Raw genomic sequence first — 20000 nt, forward strand, 5'->3', positions numbered from 1 at the left:
TTGGATTGGGCTAATCCAAAATAAATTGGTCCATATTTTTATTGGTTTGAATTGAACCTAAACCAAAATTCTAATAATCTGATCATGAGGCCAAACCCTTGTTCAATTTGAAATCAATCAAAATTAAAGCCATCATAAAATCACTTTTACGAAAGCATTTTTATAAAAGTAATTTTATGAAAAGTATATTTACGAGAGCACTTTTAACAAAATACTTTTACAAAAGTACTTTTGTGAGAGCACTTTTACAAAAGTATTTTTTATAAAATCATTTATACAAAAGCACTTTAATAAAATCACTTTTATGAAAGCACTTTTACACGAAAGCACTTTTATAAAAAAACTTTTATGCAAGTACTTTTACGAAAACACTTTTATAAAAAACACTTTTATGAAAGAACTTTTACGAAAGCACTTTTATAAAAGTACTTTTATAAAATCACTTATACAAAAATACTTTTATAAATGCACTTTTGTGAAAGTATTTTTACAAAAGCACTTTTACGAAAGCACTTTTATAGAAGTGCTTTTTTAATCAAAATACTTTTCAAAAGTACTTTTTTAATACCAAGAGTGTTTTTATATAATTTTTGATATTTCATTTGGTTTGGATCAGATGGAATGCATTTACATTTTAACGGATTGGATTAGATATGATTTGTATTGAATTTGAACTGAATTGGATCCGGTCCATTTGTAAGTGAATTCATATTGCACTGGATTGGATTGGACCAAATCTAGTCCAATTTACCTATCTGTAATTTACCGTTTTTCTTCTCCTATTACCTTTCACGTTTCACCCCAATGGTAGAGGTAGAGTTCAGCTTCTGTACATGTTCAAATGAAGGAAGGAGGTATAACCATTGATCCATCCCAGAGCGAAATAAGACAGAACAAGAAAATAATCAAGACGAAGGGATACGACATACGAGAAGGGGCAATTCCTGATCAAACTTGATCCGATGATTCCTCAAGGTTCCATTCTTACCTGAGGATGGAGATGGACGCCTTGACCTGTGAGAGACTCTCTAAATTCTAAAACATATTACAGTTTACCAAAGAGGCATCTCCTTTTATGGCAAATTTCTTTCAGCAATCCGTTTTTACTCGTTGGCATTTTTTATTCAATTCTTTAGATTCTTATTTCTGAGTTTTGTTTTGTCCAGTTTCCTTTCACCGTTTCTATCCATTGAGGCCTTACTTTCGGCAAGCTGAAAACGGCAAAGGTATAGATAGGTAAAATTGGATTTTTATGAAGTTTGACTTGCACACAAAATAGGAAGGTGTTTGTCCGATGATATCATCAGTTCATCGTCAAAATCGAAGTCGCCGTCAACCTTCGAACAACAGTAGTAACCTTCTCTACTGCCCAGAGATCACGGACGAAGTTTCGGTCAGCTCTACCGTTGGAAGGTATGTTGGCGAATGCTTGAAGGGTTTATGATACAATTGCTGCAAGCAAAACAAGTAGAGCCCTGATTCACAGCGTTTCATCCTACCTCGGAAAGCCAGAAGCCGCATTCTTTCTCTCTCTAAAACTTCCGCTCTTTCTCCCTAAACTCTCTCCTTCTATTAACTTCTCTGCTGCCGTCCGGGAGAGGATTTATAGAAGTTGAAGCGATTACAGAGAGACTGTTCAGAGCTCTCTTTTGTATTTGTTTCATTGCTTCCATGGTTTTTGTTTTTCGAATTTAATAGAAAGAGTGTTGGTTTGAGGTTATTTCGTCTGATTGTTGACTGGAGACGTTGAACCGACTGGGAAACTTTCAGTTTTGGAGTGAAAATTCTGTAGAGGATTGGAAGTTGGGGTCTGAGTTTGGTGGAATGGAGCTCGAATCTGCTTCTCAGAGTCGGGAATCAATTTTGGTGGGTTTAGTTTCTTCGCGTGTTTGTTGAATTTCAACTTGAATGTGGGCTGTCATGTCGGTTGGTATTTTAGGGTTTTGGATTCCTTTGGACTATCGATTTTGATGTTTGATGCGTTGTAGTTATTCGGTTTCGAAGTATAAAGGAATTAATCTATATTTCTTCTAAATATATACTAAAATTCAGTTTTCTGTGTTTCTGTTGAGTATATTAGAATTTAGAGTAATGCCACTGTTACTGGATGAACATTCCTTAATTTTAAGTGGTTTTCATTAAAGATTTGATTTGCTTTTCCTGTTATTGATGCTCTGTTGGTTGCTAGTGTAAAAAGAATTGATGCTTTGGTATTCTTTAGGTTCTAAGTTTTTTTTTCTTCTTTCACTCTTTGCAGCAAGGAACTTAAGTTATTGATCCCTCTTGCATGTTTGGTTTTGGACTTAATCTTTTTGTTTTATTGTTTCTGTTTTTTTTTTTTTTTTCAAATGGTTTTCATTGATTTTTTTTTTCCTTTTGAATTGTATGTTTTATGCATGATGTTTTGGAGGAGGATTACTCAGTTGGTTGATTTTACTGAATTACTTGGTGGTTTTTATGCAGTTTGATCTTTTTGCAGTTTCTTTGCAGGGGCTACGTCTGTAGAATTTATATTTTTGTTCTTTTTCATTGATTTTGGGTTTGTTTCCTTACTTGCTTACATTTTGCTTGTTTCCTTCACACTGTATTAAAATCTTCTAAACTCAGGATCACAAATTGATTTTTAAGGATTTTCACCAAGCCTTTTTATTCTTTTTAGCTATTATTAGTTTTGAATTATTTTTCATTTTTGGAAAAATGGCATTGTCTAATTTCAAAATTATTATTATAATTTATTATATTTAGCCCTTTCCTCATCTTTTCTGTGTTTACTATTAAATTCATTCCTGCCATTCTCCCATCTATGTCTGCAAAAGCACTTTCTCAGGGAGGTTGCACCTTCATGAAGATGATGATGAAATTTTGGGGGGTACTCTCTTTAGTTTTCTGGACTTCGACTCTGATCCCTCTTTACAAGTACATTATATTATTAGGGTAAGATTCGATTTGTAGTAGTGCACTTGTGAGAGCTTATTCGAGAGTATGCCTTGTTGATGGAGCTCGTAGGGTGTTCAATGGGGTGCCCAAACCAGATTTGGTTATGTGGAATTCAATAGTTTCAGGTTATGGGTCTTCAGGATGCTGGGATAAGGGCTTGGAATTGTTTAGCAGAATGCAGGAAATAGGATAAGGCCAGATGGGGGTATACCATGTATAGATATCTCTTAGGTTTATGGGAACCCAACATGCCTCAAGTTTGGAAGGGGTTTCATGGTCTTTGTTTGAAAAATGGATTTGAGTCATACACGCACGTGGGAAGCATTGTTTTGAAATGCTTAAGCCTTGAGGCGAGGTACACAGATTTTGCCTCAAGGCTTAAGCCTCACAACTTTGATGTAAGGTTTAAGCCTTTGTCAGGATAAGGTGTAAACTTCAAGTACCAGTGATTATTTAGCGATTTAATGCAAAAAAAAAAGTGATGCATATTTTAGTTCAAAATACATGTAATAAGGACTTCAATAATTATGAGCCAAAAAAATAAAAAGTGAAAATGAAAAACCAATTGGGGAAATCAACTTCTATTAGTTTCTCTTAGTGTTTTAAGAGAGTTCAATGCAAAATGGGCCAATCAAGTTCTTAGTTTCTCTTGGATATATCAAGTGCTTTTTCTTATTATTCTAATTCTAACACCCTGGGTTTGTTTTTTTCTCATTTCTTTTCCTAATGGATTTATTTTCTTCTAAACTATTGAATAACCATATATCTAATATCCAATTATATGGATGATTCTTCGTATGTTTCCTTTCTTCCAAATTGGTCATTTGAATTATTTGAGAACTTTGCATTTTTAAACATGAAATGTGAAATGTTTATAATCATTAGCTGATTTGTTATCATTTTATTTAATGCTTAACTGCTGAAATTTATTGCTTATAAACTTTTCTTTTATGGATATTTATATACCTTTTATCATTCTAACTTTAGTTTATTATATAGTATTTTCAATTTATAAACTTTAATTAATTTTATTCTTAAGCTTTGTGGCTTATGCCTTCAACGCCTTGAGACGTATGCCTCACCTTTTTAGGCCATTACGCCTCAACTATGCCTCTAGCCTTTTAAAACCTTGGTGGGAAGTGCACTTGCGACTATGTATTCAAGGTGTGGTTGCTTGAGTTTTGCTTATAGAGCTTTTAATAATTGATCTCAGCCTGATTTGGTTCAATTGTCTGCTCTGATAACTGGGTTCATTCAATCTGGAGCTTGCGAAGAAGCCATGTTCTTGTTCAGGGAAATGAATCTCAAGGGTCAAAAAGCAGATGCTATTTCAATTGCTTATAGAAGCTGTTGTCTAAAAACTAAGGCAGCATTTGGTACTGTATCAAAGGAAGGTTTCTGGTGTTCCTGGGTACTGGAAACATTCCCATGGAGTGTTACCAAATGGTTCCTAATATACCTTAATTTTGCATCTCCTATGTAAGGATTTTGAAGGCCCCTTCACTAAATGAGGAGTTACTCTTCGATGGTCTGAACAGTCTAACATATTTTATGCAGCTAATCCAATATGTTTTCAAGACTTACAAGTTTCATCTGTTGTCCCATGTTATTTGGAGTTGATATTTGAGATAATTGTCTTTCGCTACTTTTATATGTATGTACATAAAGATTGGAAAAGAGAGAATTCAATTCATTTTAGGTCCTGGTGATGCCGATTCAGAAAATACATTATATAAGTCAACTGGTTCAGAATGCTAATTGGACAATAATAATATTGTAGTATTAGGTGTAAATCAGTGTGATAAAAAATCAGATATTTATGTTTGATCATTCAAACAGTAAAGGCAAGTGAAAATTTCCAGCATAAAGGACATTTATGCTAAGTTTCCGTCCATCTCCTCTCCTCTGTATAGTGAAGTCCATTATCAGATAATCTTGGTGTTCAGATAGTATTCGGAAAGTATAAGAACCATTCCTGAAAGATACTGCCAATATTCAATTTCCATTTATGATCCCTTATTCAGTGTCCTTTCTGTGGAGTTGTTCTTTAGAAGCCCATATTTCTTGTTATTAGTTTCAAAAGTTAAACCATTTGATGTTATGCAGGTTTCATCTTCAGCATGGAGATTTATCCAAGGATCTCATTTCAAAACTTCTTAAGTTCTCCTTGAAGATTCATGTATAACGAAATGGCAAAACAGGATTCATGTAGCTGAGCTCAGATGATGTGATGGATTCTCCTTGAGGACTGCAACACAAGGTGACTGTCATCTTAAAGCTCAGTGTATCCATAACACCTGCATAATATTGGAAATAAGTCAATATCTAGTCCTAATCATTTATTTATATGATTCTCTTCATGGAGTCTTGATTTTATATGATGTTGATACTACTCTAGATGTCTAGAAACATTATACAAGATGGATGCAAATTACTTCCTTTCTGATAGCTCTCTTTTTCTGAAACATTTTTTCTTCAAACATAATTTCTTCTAGTTAATTTATTTAGATGGAACAGGTTTTATAGGAATAAGGATTAAGGACATCCTGGATAGACCTCAAGGTGTGATGTGGTATAATCGTTCAAACAGGAACATGTTTTATAGAAATAAGGATTAAGCACATCTTAGGCATGATGACTTTTAACTGTACTGTTTTTATGTAAATACAAATATGTTCAATACAAAACCTTGTATATGGTATTTCTAAACCTTGTATTTGCACTGTATGTATTTGTATTTGTACTCTTCCCATATTGAGCCTAAATGGCTGATTTGTAATTGGTTTAGTCATACTACCCAAGTCTTTTTATAATGATTTTAGATGACTTAAGATGTCTAGTAATATTTTCAAGGAGGTTCTAGTACTAAAGATGAATATTAGCAAGAGTGAGATTTTGGAGGCAAGGGTTGCTCATAACTTAGAGGGCTTCAGCCAAAGACCTTTGTATACCTTTTATAATTTCCTTTTAATTAATTTTAAATACGTGCTAATTGCTTCCTTTAAAATTTCTTTTATCTTTTTTTCCTATTCATATTTTTTTTGTTACTGATGTGAGGCCCACATGGCTGATTTGTGTTTTGTTGGTGCGGGTCTTGCATTTTCCACTACACATATATATCATTATGCTATTATTTTGGTTGATGAAAAGAAGGGATGGGAATGGAATTTGCAACCAAACAAGTTCAAAATTATGCTATTATTATTTTGATTAATGAAAAAAAAGATTGAGAATGAAATTTGTAACCAAATGGGTTAAAATTTACTCTTATTCTTGCTACAAAAAGAATTCATTTTTTAGGTAAAAAGCATTTGGTTCTTAGCAATATTTTCTCATTCTGCTCATTTTTACTCATTCTTTTCCATCTTGAATTTCATCTTGGGTAAGAATGAGAAAGAATGAGAGTTTCGGGGGTTTCCATGACAGACAATGGAATAGAGATTATCGATTATTTTAGAGTTTTAGGTGGGATGGGTTGAACAAGAAACCCTAATGCAGTTTGTAAGTGTAAAATTGTCATGAGTTCGACGACAATGACCAGCAAGAAACTGCAATAACAAGTCTCACCAGCAAAAGGTACATCTCTCCTATGTTTTCATTATTTTCCTGCTATATAGTTGGTGAATGCCAGTTTGCTGATTGGTTAGTTCACTGATTTGCCGACTCATTAGAAGTTTTCCCATGGATCAGCTTGCGCTTAAATGAACCCAAATTCGGTACAACTCAATTTTTTTTTTCTAGTTAATTTGTGTAACCTTTTTTAAGATTGATTACACCTAACTTCTCCAGTCTCCCCCCAATTACCATCAAATGACAGCGAGTGGGTTTCATTTTCTTAATAAAATTTTTATTTGTAATGAAAAATTTATCTCGTTTTTTGTTGAATAATTGCTGCTATGTCTTGTTATTATCAGCTATTATTTTCTATACTGTTATTTTGTATTGAGACATACCATGGGCAACTGTTCGTTTTTGTTAGTCAATCGAGAATGGTTGTGTATGTGTGGAAGAGCAGTAATGGGTCCAGCTATCTTTTATTCTAATTCCTTGTAATGGGGTGTATTTTTCCTTCTTATATTAGTACAACTTCCTTGGGTGCTGTTTCTGATCATAAAAAATAGTTAAAGGGCTGGTTTGCTAAACAACATGCTTAGAGAGTTAAAGGTCAAAACAGCAATGGCTTAAATCATACTGGTAACATAAGAAAGTCAGATATAGAATTGCAGGCTAATAACCATTATTAGAAGCAACATGGTTTGGGTTGACTATGGTGGGTAATTTATGCTTGAACAAGCTTTATAGGTTTGGAATGGGATTACTGATGTTTGATCTGTAATCCAATATCCTTTTGACTTTACTCAAAAAGTCAACAAATTATGAATGGCAAAACCTTCTAGAATGAGGACTCTGATTGCTGTTTTAGGGGCCTTCGTATTTACTCTGGTTCTATCTCAACAAATATTTACTTTACATTTTTCAAAAAAAAAAAACCCTTATAGAATGAGGATTTCAGCTTTGTGGGAACTGATCAAATTTTAAACTTGAACACATTTTCATATCGGACAGGATTCATGTAGTCAACCCCATACAGTTGGGACAAGGCTTAGATGATGATGATTCATGAATTTTTGGAATCCAAACTTGGTGTTTTATTTCTGTCAAATTCATGAATTTTTTAGAGATATATTAAGTTCAAAGTAGTAGTAGGATTTTGTAATTATAAAATGCGAGCATGCTCATCGTGCCCAGAACCGGGTAGTTATATTCTGTCTTGGTTGGTAAAAATACTCAACCCTAACTACTCAATGGCTGTGAACTATCTGATATGGTTATTCAACCTCTAGGTCCAGATCACTGTGATGCATTGAAGTCTTTTGTGAATTAATGAGTTTTTCCTTTGGAAAAACTCTGAAATCCAAGGGGCTATTTGGCAAGTCTTTCTAGGTAGATCTTTTAAAAGCCCAGTAGACAAGAAGACACTGAGCTTTTCGGGTCTTCTCTTTAAAGATCAAGACTGTTTGGTTCGCATCATGGTCTACTGGGCTGTTAAAAACAGTTGGAAAGACTATTTTCAGCGTGAAAGACCAAAAGCTTTATTTCTGTGCGGTCGCCTTTGTGTCTTTTGGTCTATGCGATACCAAATGGAAAAGGCCATTTTGGTCTTTTGAGCTTCCTGAAGACCGAAAGATGTGCCAAACACCACCCAAGTTATTTTAGGTTAATTTTGTTGGTCATGAATAAAAAATAGGCATGTTGATTTCTGTAATTACTATTCACAATAAAAGATATGTTAACATTAAGGGAAATAGAGAAGGATCTTTTAGTTTCAACTCCTGATCTCAATCTCTTGCTTTTCAGTCTCAGCCCCCATCTCTTAATCTTTTCTTTTTTGAGCAAGGGTAAAGACGTATAGTATAATTGGATTAACCAAAAGGTCCTTCGTACAATGTAAAGCTGTACAAAAAACTGTTCAGAAGGACCTCAAAAAAGTACAATCAGATGTATCTTCTTTGAAATATGTATGTATAGACAACCAACTTCTAACAAACCCTATTGCCATGTTGATGACCTCAGCTTCAGAGGAGGCTGTGTTAAAAAATCCTACTGTTCCTTTCTAGCCACACAGCCCAAAAAATTGCCAAAGGAATGGAGGACCAGCAGACTTTTCCTTTCTTTGTCAGCCCGGGTACATGCCATACCTCCAAGCAAGCTTTCACCGAGGCAGGTATGTGCCAACTTAAATTCAGGATCTTCAAAAAGTAGCTCCAAATTTCTGAGACAAACTTGCAGTGTAAAAGATATGATTAACTGATTCCAGCTCCACACTGCAAAGGCTGCATCTCAGGTTATTGCAGATAAAGCCTCTCTTCTGCAACATTTCTTTGGAAAGGCATTTCTCTAAAGCTGCCACCCATACAAAAAACTTAACTTTTGAGGGTGCCACTATCTCCCAAATGCCCTGTCTAGGAAAAGGGACTTCATTCTCTCCCACTATAAAGCTGTAAAAGGATTTTTTTTTTTTTTTTGAGAAAAGTTAACCAAGATTCATTAATAAAAAAAGAGGTACATGAGAAGATGTACAAAGCAGTGGAAGAACCCCTACAAATTACAAAGGAGGAGGCTTGTCGCTATATAGCTGCTCTAAGAACACACCACATTTAGCTAAGCCATTTGCTGTATGATTGTATTCCCTAGGAATCCAAACTAACTTTACATTTAGGCAGTCCAAAGAGTTCCTGGCCTCTTCTAAATAGTGACTTAATCTCCAAGGTCCCCCCCCCCCCCTTTGTCTCTTAACCATTTTATAGTATTTGCTGAATCACCTGCAATGGTTATATTTTGAATTCCCTAACTTTTTATTATTCTGCCTGTGAGGGCAGCCATTACTTCAGCCTTTGTGGAATCTGCCACGTCAATTGGACCGCTGAAACATTTGGTTGTTTAACTTTCTTTGTGTCCCTGGAAAGAGAACCCACAGAGGGTACAACAGAACAGAAGATCAGGCTGGCTTCTGACCCAAAATATTTTCTTCCTAAGCTGTAAAAGGATTTAACTGAGAACTCTCATGACTTGTTCCACTGATGGTTTAAAGTATCGATACGATACGCCCCGTATCGTATCTTTTGAAAACGTTATGCTCTGAAATGCCTGTTTCCAGGTGTTTCGGAACCCCAACCATTTTTAATAAAAAGCCTGCTTTTTAGCTTCCCAAAAAACCAAATTTTGAAAAAAAAGAGTTTTGGGCATTTCTAAGTATCGATACGCGTGTCGTATCGATACTTTGAACCTTGCTTCCACTTCCACACTCTTGTATTCCTGTGCTTGCAAATTTAAAGCCTGATTTTGGAAAAGAGCTAAGAGATTCCCTACCTGCTGAACCTCCCAATCATTAAAGTCCCTTCTAAAAGGAGTCCAGCAAATGCTATTATCCATCAGCACAAAAGATTCAGCTACCAGTACCTCTTTATCAATTGCCATATTGAACAAAGCAGGAAACAGCTCTTTGAGAGTGCTCTCCCCAGTCCAAGGATCTAACCAGAATCTGATCCTTCTGCCATCTCCTATTTTAAATCTGACGCATCTTCTGAAAAGGGTGGAACCCCTACAAATTCCTTTCTACAAGCTGCACCCATAGGTCGAAGGGAGTGAACCACTATCCCAACCATTGCTGTCTAGCCCATATTTCTCAGATATTACCTTCTTCCATAGGTAATCTGGCTCAGTAGCAAACCTCCAAAGCCAACTACCTAATAAAGCTAAGTTGAAGGACTTTGAATTCCTTATCCCAGACCCCCTTGTGATTGGGGTTTGCAAATCTGGCCCCAATTCACAAGGTGATACTTGTGGTGTTTTCAACCCAACCAAAGTAAATCTCTCATCTTCTTTTCTAAATTCTCCACTACCTCTGAGAAGATCGGAAAGAGAGCCATAAAATAAGTTGGAAGGCTTGCTAAAACACTTTTAATAAGAGTCACCTTCCTATCTTTGGAGAAATACCTTGCTTTCCATGTGGCCAATTTTTGATCCATCCTCTCTAAGATTGGATTCTAGATGGCTTTTGATGTACATTTGGCCCCAAGTGGCAGCCCCAAATAGTTTGTGGTAGCGGTGCAAATGGATCGGATCATGATCCGACCAGATCCTATATTATCTGATTCAGATATCCTTGTTTTGGATTTCTGGATCAGATCGGATAATCAGATCCGATTAAAAATCGGATTGGATTCGAATCACCCCTATCCGATCCAATATTTATTATGTATTTATTTATTTATATATAATATATATGTATATATGTTATTTATTTATTTATAAATATGCTATTTATATTGCATTTTTGTAAATTTTTTATATTGTTTATTTTTTTTATAAAAACATGTATATATATTGATGAAAATTGTTGAAAAAATACTTGTATTTTTTGTTTTTATTTATTTAAACAATTATGTTTTATTTTCTTTTTAATAATTTAAGTTTTTTTTTAAATAATTCGGATATCCGGCCTCTTGATCGGATTCAAATTCAAATAAGTATTTATGAGATCCATTCGGATCAGATCAGACCTATAATTAGGATCGGATTTGAATATACCTTGATTCAAATGTACATCAAATGAAACTTTATTTGGGGCTGCTGGCTGCCGCTTTGCTGTGGGAGAGCCAATGTTTGGAACCTCTCCCTGATTCTAATCAGCCAAACTTTGATTACAAAACCAATTCTAATCAAATGAAACTTTTCTTTTCACTTATAAAAAGCTTTTCTTTTCTTGTTTCATCTTTTAGGTGATTTCTTATTGTGTTTTCTTGTATCTCCCTTTTCTTTTAATGGACTTTTTGTACAATTCCATTGGGTTTTCCCAAATAACTTGTGATATTGTTATTGTTTAGGTGTTGCTATTGGATTGACCAAGGTTCAAAGTATTAATACACCTGATACTGATGAAAATGCATATTGGGTGTTTCAGGTGAGTCAAATGCCATTTTTTTTATTATCTTTTGTTTTCATATTTTCAAAGGGGGTTATAATTTCTATTATTAAACATTTAAACAAACCAGAATTCCCAAAAGCCTTAAAACAAGCGTTTCAGGGACTTGCCGATATGATACTATACACTCGATACAAGGCGTATTGCATTGAAATTTTGAACCTTGGGATTGGCATTTGTGGGCTCTAAGCCTCTAACCCAATAAGCTTTCTTTTCTTTTCTTGTTTCATTGACATATATTGTGGAAGATTAAATGTTTTTAACGCCTTTGTTATTATTATTATAACTATTTAATTGTCATTACAACTATTTACTAATAGTTTTTGTAAATACTTGGTGCATATTTAAATGATTACTATTTTTGTAAATATTAGGTAAGACAAACATTCATGTCCAAATGTCAATTGGATTATCCATACTCCTTGTTGCTATGGCAATTAAGTGCCTCAAAGATAAAAATTAAAATTTTGGAAGTGAAAAGTGAGGATTTCCCATAAATTTGTGGCACAATAAACTTGTTTCTCTCTGCTTTCTCATTTATGAAGAGAGGAAAGGAGAAAGGCCCATTTTTCCTAAAAGAAAACTATTTACATAAAACCTACACAAGTTAATAGCAAAACAAGAGTGAATACCCCCAAAGGCAGCCTACAGAAGGGGGCAAAAAAGAACTTGCAAGAGCATTATTACTAGTTAACTGAATTTTGGATAAGGGATAGGATTTTCTGACTTAGTTATGTTCTTGAGAGGTTGGTAGATGTTTCAGAATCCCATCACTATAGAAGCCTGAAGCCCTTTCATTTTATTGGTTTGGCTGCATATAGCATAGTGTCTTTGTTAAAGTTAAAGCCTCATATCCTTCTGGTTTTACATTTGAATTTTCTGGTTAATTTATTTTTGTTCTTGAAACAGATGAGGATGAAAAATGTGCACACCAGCAAATTAGACAGAGTACATACTCTAAAATTCAATGACAAGAAAATTTTGTAGGAGGCTTACATTATCATATATGGGTTAAAGATATTAAGGAGTACAGGTTCGGGTTGTGATCTTTACCTGAGTCCTAGGATGTTCTCAAGTTATTACTTCTTTGGCACTGGATTATCTAAGTGAAATTAAATATATTCTTTTTTGTATGCATATTTTCAATAAGTTATCTCAATGGCATCATCTATGAGAAGAGTGGTCTTTGGACCTTTCTCTTTCAGAAAAAGCTCTCAATTTGGAATTTATGCTGCTTCAGTTATTTGGCAAGCTGGCATAAGATCAATTTACATGGGAGAAGACATCCATAATTCTTTGGGGACAAGGTTATCACATATATTCCATAAATCATATAGGCATCAATGCTCTAGATATTTTTCTTCTGCCATTCAGCCAGGAAAGATTTGTTGGGAAGCTTCCTCCCATGAAATTTTACTGCAAAAGCTTGAAAATGCTTTAAAAGATCAACAAATGGGTGAAGCATTGGATGCATTTAATGATTTTAGAAACTTATATGGTTTTCCTAAACACTCTCTTGTGAGGAGGTTGATAACTGAGCTTTCCTATTCATCTGATTCCCACTGGCTTCGAAAAGCATATGATCTAGTCCTCCTGATTTCAAAAGAGAAATCCACTTTTCTTAATCATGATTGCTTGACGTTGCTGGCTCTCTCCCTAGCAAGAGCTCAAATGCCTATTCCTGCATCCACGGTCCTCAGATTGATGATGGAAAAACACAAATTCCTACAGAAGGATATATTACGGATGGTCTTTATTCATATGGTCAAGACAGAAATTGGGACATACCTTGCATCTGATATCTTGGTTGAGATATGTGATTTTCTCCTGAATCATATGGCATATCGCAGAGAAAAAAGTTTCAAGGGTAAGTTGATAAATCCTGATACAATGATTTTCAACCTTGTTTTGGATGCATGTGTAAGGTTCAAATCAACCTTGAAGGCTCAACAAATAGTAGAGTTGTTGGCACAGGTAGGTGTTGTAGCTGATGCAAACTCAATTGTGATAATTTCCCGGATCCATGAGATCAATGGACAGAGGGATGAGTTGAAAAAATTTAAAGAGCACATTGATGTGGTTTCAGCTCCTTTTCTTCGCCATTATCGGCAGTTCTATGATAGTCTATTGAACTTGCATTTCAAATTTAATGACATTGATTCTGCTTCTAGGCTTGTTTTGGACATGTATCATGAAAGGTCTTGCTGTTGCTCTGATGGGCTTTTTCCAAGAGATAGGAAGGACTCTCAAAATCCTCGCTTGGTTCCAGTTGGATCTGGCAATCTGAGAGCAGGATTGAGAATGTGTATTGAGCCTGAGCTGTTGCAGAAAGACTTTGTTCTTGAAATGGAAAACCGACCAGAACTTGTTTTATTCATGAATGGGAAATTTGTTCTTAGTAACAAGGCCCTTGCCAAACTCATAGTTGGCAATAAGAGAGATGGAAAGGTTGGTGAAATTTCAAAGCTTTTAATTAGCATTCAAAAGATGTCAGGTTCATTAGAAGTGGACTTGATATCAGATGTGATAAATGCTTGCATTCAGTTGTGCTGGCTGGAAATTGCTCATGACATTTTGGATGATATGGAATCAGCAGGTATGGCAATAGGCTCAGCTACACATGTTTTTCTTCTTAGAGCCTATTGCAAAGAAAATATGTTCAAAGAAGCAATGGTAGTGCTAAAACAAATGAGGAAGGCTGGTCTGCTTGTTGATTTGTCTGATGAAGAGGTTATCTCCTCGTGTCTTTTAGAAGAAGGTAAGATTGGTGCTCTTGATATGAAATCTGAAACATCAGTTGGAAAATTGGGTTTGGTTGAGTCTTTGACCCAAGAGATAAGAGAGGAGGAAAAAGCAATCTCCTCTATAATTTATACAATTGATTCTTCAGTTTACTTCTTCTGCAAGGCTAAAATGATGGAGGATGCATTGAAGACATACCGTAAGATGCAAGACAGGAAATTATGTCCAACTGTGCATACTTTTGCTAATTTGGTAAATGGATATTCTTCTTTGGAGATGTATCGTGAGATCACAATCTTGTGGGGTGAGATCAAGAGGAGAATGGATACCGGAGATTTAGCAGCTGACAGGGATTTGCATGACTTTGTGCTATGGAATCTTATACGAGGTGGATATTTTGAGAGAGCGATGGAGGTCCTATCTTACATGACAAAGCACAACATGTATATTGATAAGTGGAAGCATAAGAGGGTGTTTCTGAAGTTTCACAAGGATCTCTACAGAAACTTAAAAGCATCAAAGGCCAAAACTGAGGCTCAGAAGGAAAGGATTGAGCATGTCCGGGCATTTAGGAAATGGAGTGGCATTGATTGAGAGACTGGTGAGTACTCCTAGAAAGATCCAAGCCCTATAAGTTGGTTCTTTATTCTTTGTTAAAACAGATTGGTTTATATCTTTCTTAATTTTTTGTCTTCTTTTTTTTTATGAATGATACTTTTTTTTTGTCTTCTTTTTAATTATCAACTCTTGGGCTGTGATTGGTTTGAAAGAAAATAAGAGAAACAGAACAAACTACATATTTCTTGAATCAGAACATTTCTCATAAACATTGCCATAACTTGTCTTTCTCACAATCTCCTTGTTTTGGACTTCGGATTGGAACATAATTGTACTTGAATCTGTTTCCCACACTGATCACCATGACTGAATACAAGCAGTACGGTTCGACCATTGGAAGGACGATGTTTGGTTGGTAAAAGCCTTGAACCTGTTCCAGTCATGAAGCACGGCCCAGAGATCGGCCACCTTTGCATTTATAGTACGACAACAGTTGGCGTGAACGGTGATCACTGCTCCAAAATCTCTGCTATCTTGGCAGAAGCCACTGAAATAGAGGGTGTCCAAGTACCTCACTTTGATCCCTAACCTGGAGAGCTCACCCATGTCTCGCATCTCCTGTAGTACGTCCTGCTCTTTCTTTCCCGTGGAGTTGGCTTTCATGGCGTACCAAGCTTCAAACAATGCCACTGTCTTGCTGTTGGATCTGACGTAGTAGAAGCCGGTGTTGATGGGGTTAGCAGCAGACCAGGAATCACCATAGAACCTGTCACAACTGATCTGTAGATCCTCTCTCTGGTCTTGAGACAACCTCGTGAATGGGTTTCTTAGCCAAATTACGTCCATGTCCTGTGATGCCCAAATATAAATCAGAAAAAGAATCGATTGATCATGTGGTTAGGACTTAGGTTAAGTTTGGAAGTGCTTAAAAATAAGTATTTATTTGAATAATCATTTATTTTGGACTGGGACATCCCCAATATTTACTTATTTGCGTTTGGAAAATAAGCCCAAAATAAGTGCTTATTCTAACAATAAAAACCTATTTGAGAATTCCAAAATTTGGGTTTATTTTTAATTGCTTATTCAATAAGTGTTTATTTTCTTTCCGGTTTGTCTTGGCCTGTCATATCATTTTAAAAATATTTATATATCCCTGTTTAAAATAAATTCTTTTTCACCAAATCCTCGTAAGCACTTATTAAAATAAGCATTTATTTAATAATCACTTATTTTTCAAATAAACACTTTAGGATCATTAAGCCAATGGATATACAGGATTTAATTTATTTCCCATATGGTTCTGATAATTACAAGTTGAGTGTGGCAATCTGGTGCTGGCATCATCAGACCTAATTATAAAATTCAAGCCCAGTCCCAAGAATAGGCCCTACCCACAGTGCTTACAAGACCGTATTCACACCGTTCGCACATCCTTTACAGCCTTGTAATTGGAATACCTCCGTATTTTCATGCTTTTTCCCGATGCAAGGCTGTAAAAGACCGCAAACGGTGTGAATACGGTCTTATGAGCACTGAAGCCCATTTTTCCTGCCCAGTGCCCATTTATTTGTTGAGACTGAATTTTGATATCAAATACCAGTCCTGGAAACCCAAGTCCTAGACTCCTAGGTACTTTCCCAAAGGGGGCTTAACACTCATTGATAGATATCAGTTATCGAGAAATTGTTTTCAAACTTTTTTCTAGGCAAACCAAATTCTCGTATGCTTTCCTTAAACAATTCCGGAGAAGGGGACGTTATTCATTTGGACCAGACAGGAGTGGAGGGTAGCATTAAAATCCCTACTACAATTTGGTTCTTATAGAATTACATGGAAAATATAACAAACATCCACTAACATCGTGTTTGCGTAACATTCAATAGTTTATAGTTGTGAGAAAAGTTATATAAAGGGGGTGATCATTTTCATCCTGGCCCAGTTTTACTTGGTTTGGCCCTACCAAAAGTATGTCAGTCTAAGCAATAGAATGAAAGTCTTACCCGAAACCTATAATTTTTGTCTCAAAGCTAAGCCAAGCTTGCCCTAGTTTGGGTGTACACAGCATTTTTCTTTGTGTTAAACATCCTACAATATAAAATACTATAAGCATAGTTTTGAAAACTGGATTGGACTAGACGGTTGGACCGGTTGACTTGGGAACCGGTCATGGCTTTGGGTCTGATTTTGAACCCCAAAACTGTTCAATCAGGCTTTGAACCTTTTGACCCAAGAACCAATGGTCAAAACAGTTTTGTTTCTGGTCCAGTTTTTAAAACCATGACTATGCTCAGTTTGGAAAAGTACAAATATAAATATGTAGAGTGCAAAGCCTTCTATTTTGTATGTATTTATAACATATATATTTGTATTTGTACTCCTTTCAAACTAAGCATAAATAAAAAATAAATATTATTTGATGTCATAATTCCAAAGCTGAGTCCAACCTGACCCATGATCACCTCTAATGCCAAGTTAGCAGAGGGTGAGAGATACCTGCTAATATTAGAGATTAAAACCTAACCATGAAATGAGAAGGCAGAGGTGGTAAGAAGTTTGATAGCATAATAACATTTGGGTAAAATATAAAAACCTCTCCTAAAGTTTTTGACAGTCATAAAAACCTCCCCCGAGGTTTTACTTTCCCAAAAGCATCGCCTGTAATTCACAAAAACCTGTAGATACCTCCCTTCCATCTTTATTGCTGTAATAGGGCATGTTTTAATATAATTCAAAATGATAGATTTTCCCTTCTAAACTTCACGAGACCGAATGTTTTTAGAGTAAAATTACTTTATTTTATTTCAAACTAATTTGGGGATTTTTTTTTATTAAAAGTGAAAAATACTTTTGAAGGTGTTTTAGTAATTTTCCATCTGAATCGATGGATAAAATGGTAAAATGGATACTTTAAAAAACTAATGCATTATGCCAGCATTTCCATCCAAGATAACGAGACTGCAGGTTTTTTCAATAATACATGGGAGGTTTTTGTGAAAGTGAAACCTCGGGGAGGTTTTATGATTGTCAGAAATTTTAGGGGAGATTTTTATATTTTATCCTAAAAATTTTCACTGGACACAAGGATCCTTGACACCCACCATCAATCATATGGATTTGATGGGTCAAACCCTTCTAGTATCATGTCTTTCTGCAGCATGTTCACCATTCTTCTCCCATCCACTGATAGCTGAGTTGTCAATTAGTCATTGGTTGTAAGCTCCAAATAGAGCTTTTCAGAATTTTTAGATTTGTCTCTGTGTGAAAAATACATTTGAGTTTGAATCAAACGGTTTTCAGACTATCAAGATTTTAATACAAAAGCTCATTGCGTCTTTTGACAGTCAGATTATCAAAAGATCTTCCCAAAAAGCTTACCAAACAACTCCTTAAAAATCTAAATAAAATAATTATAACAGTATTAACCATGCTGAAGGCATGAATTGATAGACTAACATGTCAGGTGGAGAAATCCCCTATAGTGTGTAGAGAGCAGGGACTATCGATTGTGGAAAGCCAAAGTTATTTGGCCTCCATGTGTCCCTTGGGCACCTCATACTCAATTTTCTTATTGTTTGGCTGTATTTGATTTATCAGAAGTCTGCTTTAAAAATAAAAGCAGTAAAGACATGTGTCCGACCAAATGCTTTCTAAACTTAGATTTTAGGGTTTAAAATTTAGGATTTAGACGTTTAAATTTCTTATTATTTTATTTTCACTATGGGCATGGGCTACGCAATAGGGGTAGCTTATCCAGCTGATTAGGGGTGTCAATTCGATCAGATTTAGTCCAATCCAGTCGGATATGAATCTATTATAGATGAACCAGGTCCAATTCAAATGAAGATTCTGAATTATTTTAGATCAATCCAATTCAATGTCTTGACTGTCCAATCTATTCAAATTAGTTTTAATTTAGACTGGTTGTACCTTATTCTTATCTTCTATTAATGAAGCAAGATATTGGTTCAATCCGACCCAATCCAATATAAATTCACTACAACGATCAGGTTCAATCCAAGTTCAATAAATACTTGAGACCATTAAGTCTGGATTGATCCAACCCAAAATCGATTCATTTACATCGATCCCTACAGCTGGCGTCTTACTAGGGTTTTAGCGTTTACGGTAGTCCCTCCCTCCCTCTCTCTCTCTGAGTCTCTGAGTCTCTGTTAGTGTGTTGTCTAGTAATGTTTTGAGAAAAAATCGTTTCCCATGAGTGTGTTCATCGTATTCGACTCCTCTTCCGGCGTCGGAAATCCACCGGAAACGTGGCTAACTAAAACGCTGACTGACCTTTTGGTGTGAAACGTCGATGAAGTTGAATGACGTACCGTGAAGATGAAACTGTAACCTCGCCTCAGAACATCGGCAAGGAAGAGGGTTCTTCTCCACATCATCTTGATAAACTCATCAGACATGTACAGTTTCTCTCCTTCGGAATCCATGTCGTCGATCCAAAGTCTGTAGCAGCGCAGCCTTAAAAACATGCAGCGATCGAAAGCCGTTTGATCGACTGTCACAAGCAGCAGGTGATTCACCAATGACCGAGTACCTTCTCCCGACCAGAAACTCTCCATGAAGAGATCCAGCATCGTCTTCTCCTCACTCTCGACGTAAGCCTTGTTTACCATAGAGATTATTACAGTCTTGTCTGCCATTGAAACCTCCTTCAAAGCCTTCTCGAGATCATCCTTTGAAGCAGCAATGGTGTTCTAAATTCACAAAAGAAGGAAGAGAATAAAACAAAATCGGATAAAAAAACACAGAACCCACGATTAATAATCGATAAGGGAACTTGATAGATAAGCTAGTTCTGAATCTGGGAGAGATGCTGCTTAGTGCTTACCATGACTGATGGAGAACATGGGTTGTTCATCTTGACTGAAGAGAAGACATTAGGCATGGAGGGAAACAGAACTGAAGCAGCTAGAACTCCAACCAAGAGAAGAGACAGTAGAGCTAAATTTCCGGCGTTGCTCTTGAAGAAATCCATATCGCCAACCTCGGATTCAAGAGTAAACTTTTCATCATACATGCACCTTAATGAAGTCTTGTAGCCAAAATAGGAAAAAGATATATCAATTAAATTAATTAGTATATTGAGAAAAAGAATATAAATCCTGCTGAAATCTGGTTTATTGCTTTTCTTGTGTATATATATTTAGAAGGGTGACAATTAAATCAAGCACATTATGTGCACCAGCATGTGCATATGATACGATGGTAGTGGTGGGACCTACAATTCGGGCCGACGCCTTGCCACTTGGCTGGAACT

The 20000-nt window shown here is 35.7% G+C and overlaps 2 protein-coding genes across 6 annotated transcripts; one reads left to right on the plus strand and one right to left on the minus strand.

Moving 5' to 3' along the window:
- Nucleotides 1-845: 845 nt before the first annotated feature.
- LOC104609829 (Pentatricopeptide repeat (PPR) superfamily protein) lies at nucleotides 846-15829 on the plus strand. Of its 5 annotated transcripts, none has more exons than XM_010276220.3 (6): nucleotides 846-1016; nucleotides 1167-1413; nucleotides 5044-5197; nucleotides 11325-11401; nucleotides 12332-14765; nucleotides 15103-15829. In XM_010276220.3, exon 5 carries the CDS (start codon nucleotides 12581-12583, stop codon nucleotides 14756-14758), a length of 2178 nt encoding a protein of 725 aa, XP_010274522.1. In that variant the 5' UTR covers nucleotides 846-1016; nucleotides 1167-1413; nucleotides 5044-5197; nucleotides 11325-11401; nucleotides 12332-12580; the 3' UTR covers nucleotides 14759-14765; nucleotides 15103-15829. The 5 variants fall into 5 exon arrangements, with proteins under 5 accessions (XP_010274522.1, XP_088752022.1, XP_010274523.1 ...); XM_088895896.1 differs by lacking the exon at nucleotides 15103-15829 and adding an exon at nucleotides 8512-8662 and having other exon boundaries at nucleotides 12332-14975; XM_010276221.2 differs by lacking the exon at nucleotides 15103-15829 and having other exon boundaries at nucleotides 1167-1866; nucleotides 12332-14975.
- On the minus strand, nucleotides 15066-19740 carry LOC104609896 (uncharacterized protein At1g28695-like). Its single transcript, XM_010276322.2, has 3 exons — nucleotides 19572-19740; nucleotides 19057-19437; nucleotides 15066-15571 (listed from the first exon to the last, which is right to left on the minus strand). Exons 1-3 carry the CDS (start codon nucleotides 19716-19718, stop codon nucleotides 15080-15082), a joined length of 1020 nt encoding a protein of 339 aa, XP_010274624.1. The 5' UTR covers nucleotides 19719-19740; the 3' UTR covers nucleotides 15066-15079.
- Nucleotides 19741-20000: the final 260 nt, after the last annotated feature.

Source organism: Nelumbo nucifera, chromosome 1 (genome assembly GCF_055504915.1).
Source record: "Nelumbo nucifera cultivar China Antique chromosome 1, China Antique-T2T, whole genome shotgun sequence".
Taxonomy (NCBI): domain Eukaryota; kingdom Viridiplantae; phylum Streptophyta; class Magnoliopsida; order Proteales; family Nelumbonaceae; genus Nelumbo; species Nelumbo nucifera.

What these genes read in the sequence shown, in the direction of transcription:
- LOC104609896 (XM_010276322.2), bottom strand. Translation starts at nt 19,718, where the DNA reads ATGGATTTCTTCAAGAGCAACGCCGGAAATTTAGCTCTACTGTCTCTT. An exon ending in CATGTTCTCCATCAGTCATG is followed by an intron (nt 19,438 to 19,571) that starts GTAAGCACTAAG and finishes TTGTGAATTTAG; the next exon opens with AACACCATTGCTGCTTCAAA. An exon ending in GTTACAGTTTCATCTTCACG is followed by an intron (nt 15,572 to 19,056) that starts GTACGTCATTCA and finishes TGGGCATCACAG; the next exon opens with GACATGGACGTAATTTGGCT.
- LOC104609829 (XM_010276220.3), top strand. Translation starts at nt 12,581, where the DNA reads ATGGCATCATCTATGAGAAGAGTGGTCTTTGGACCTTTCTCTTTCAGA.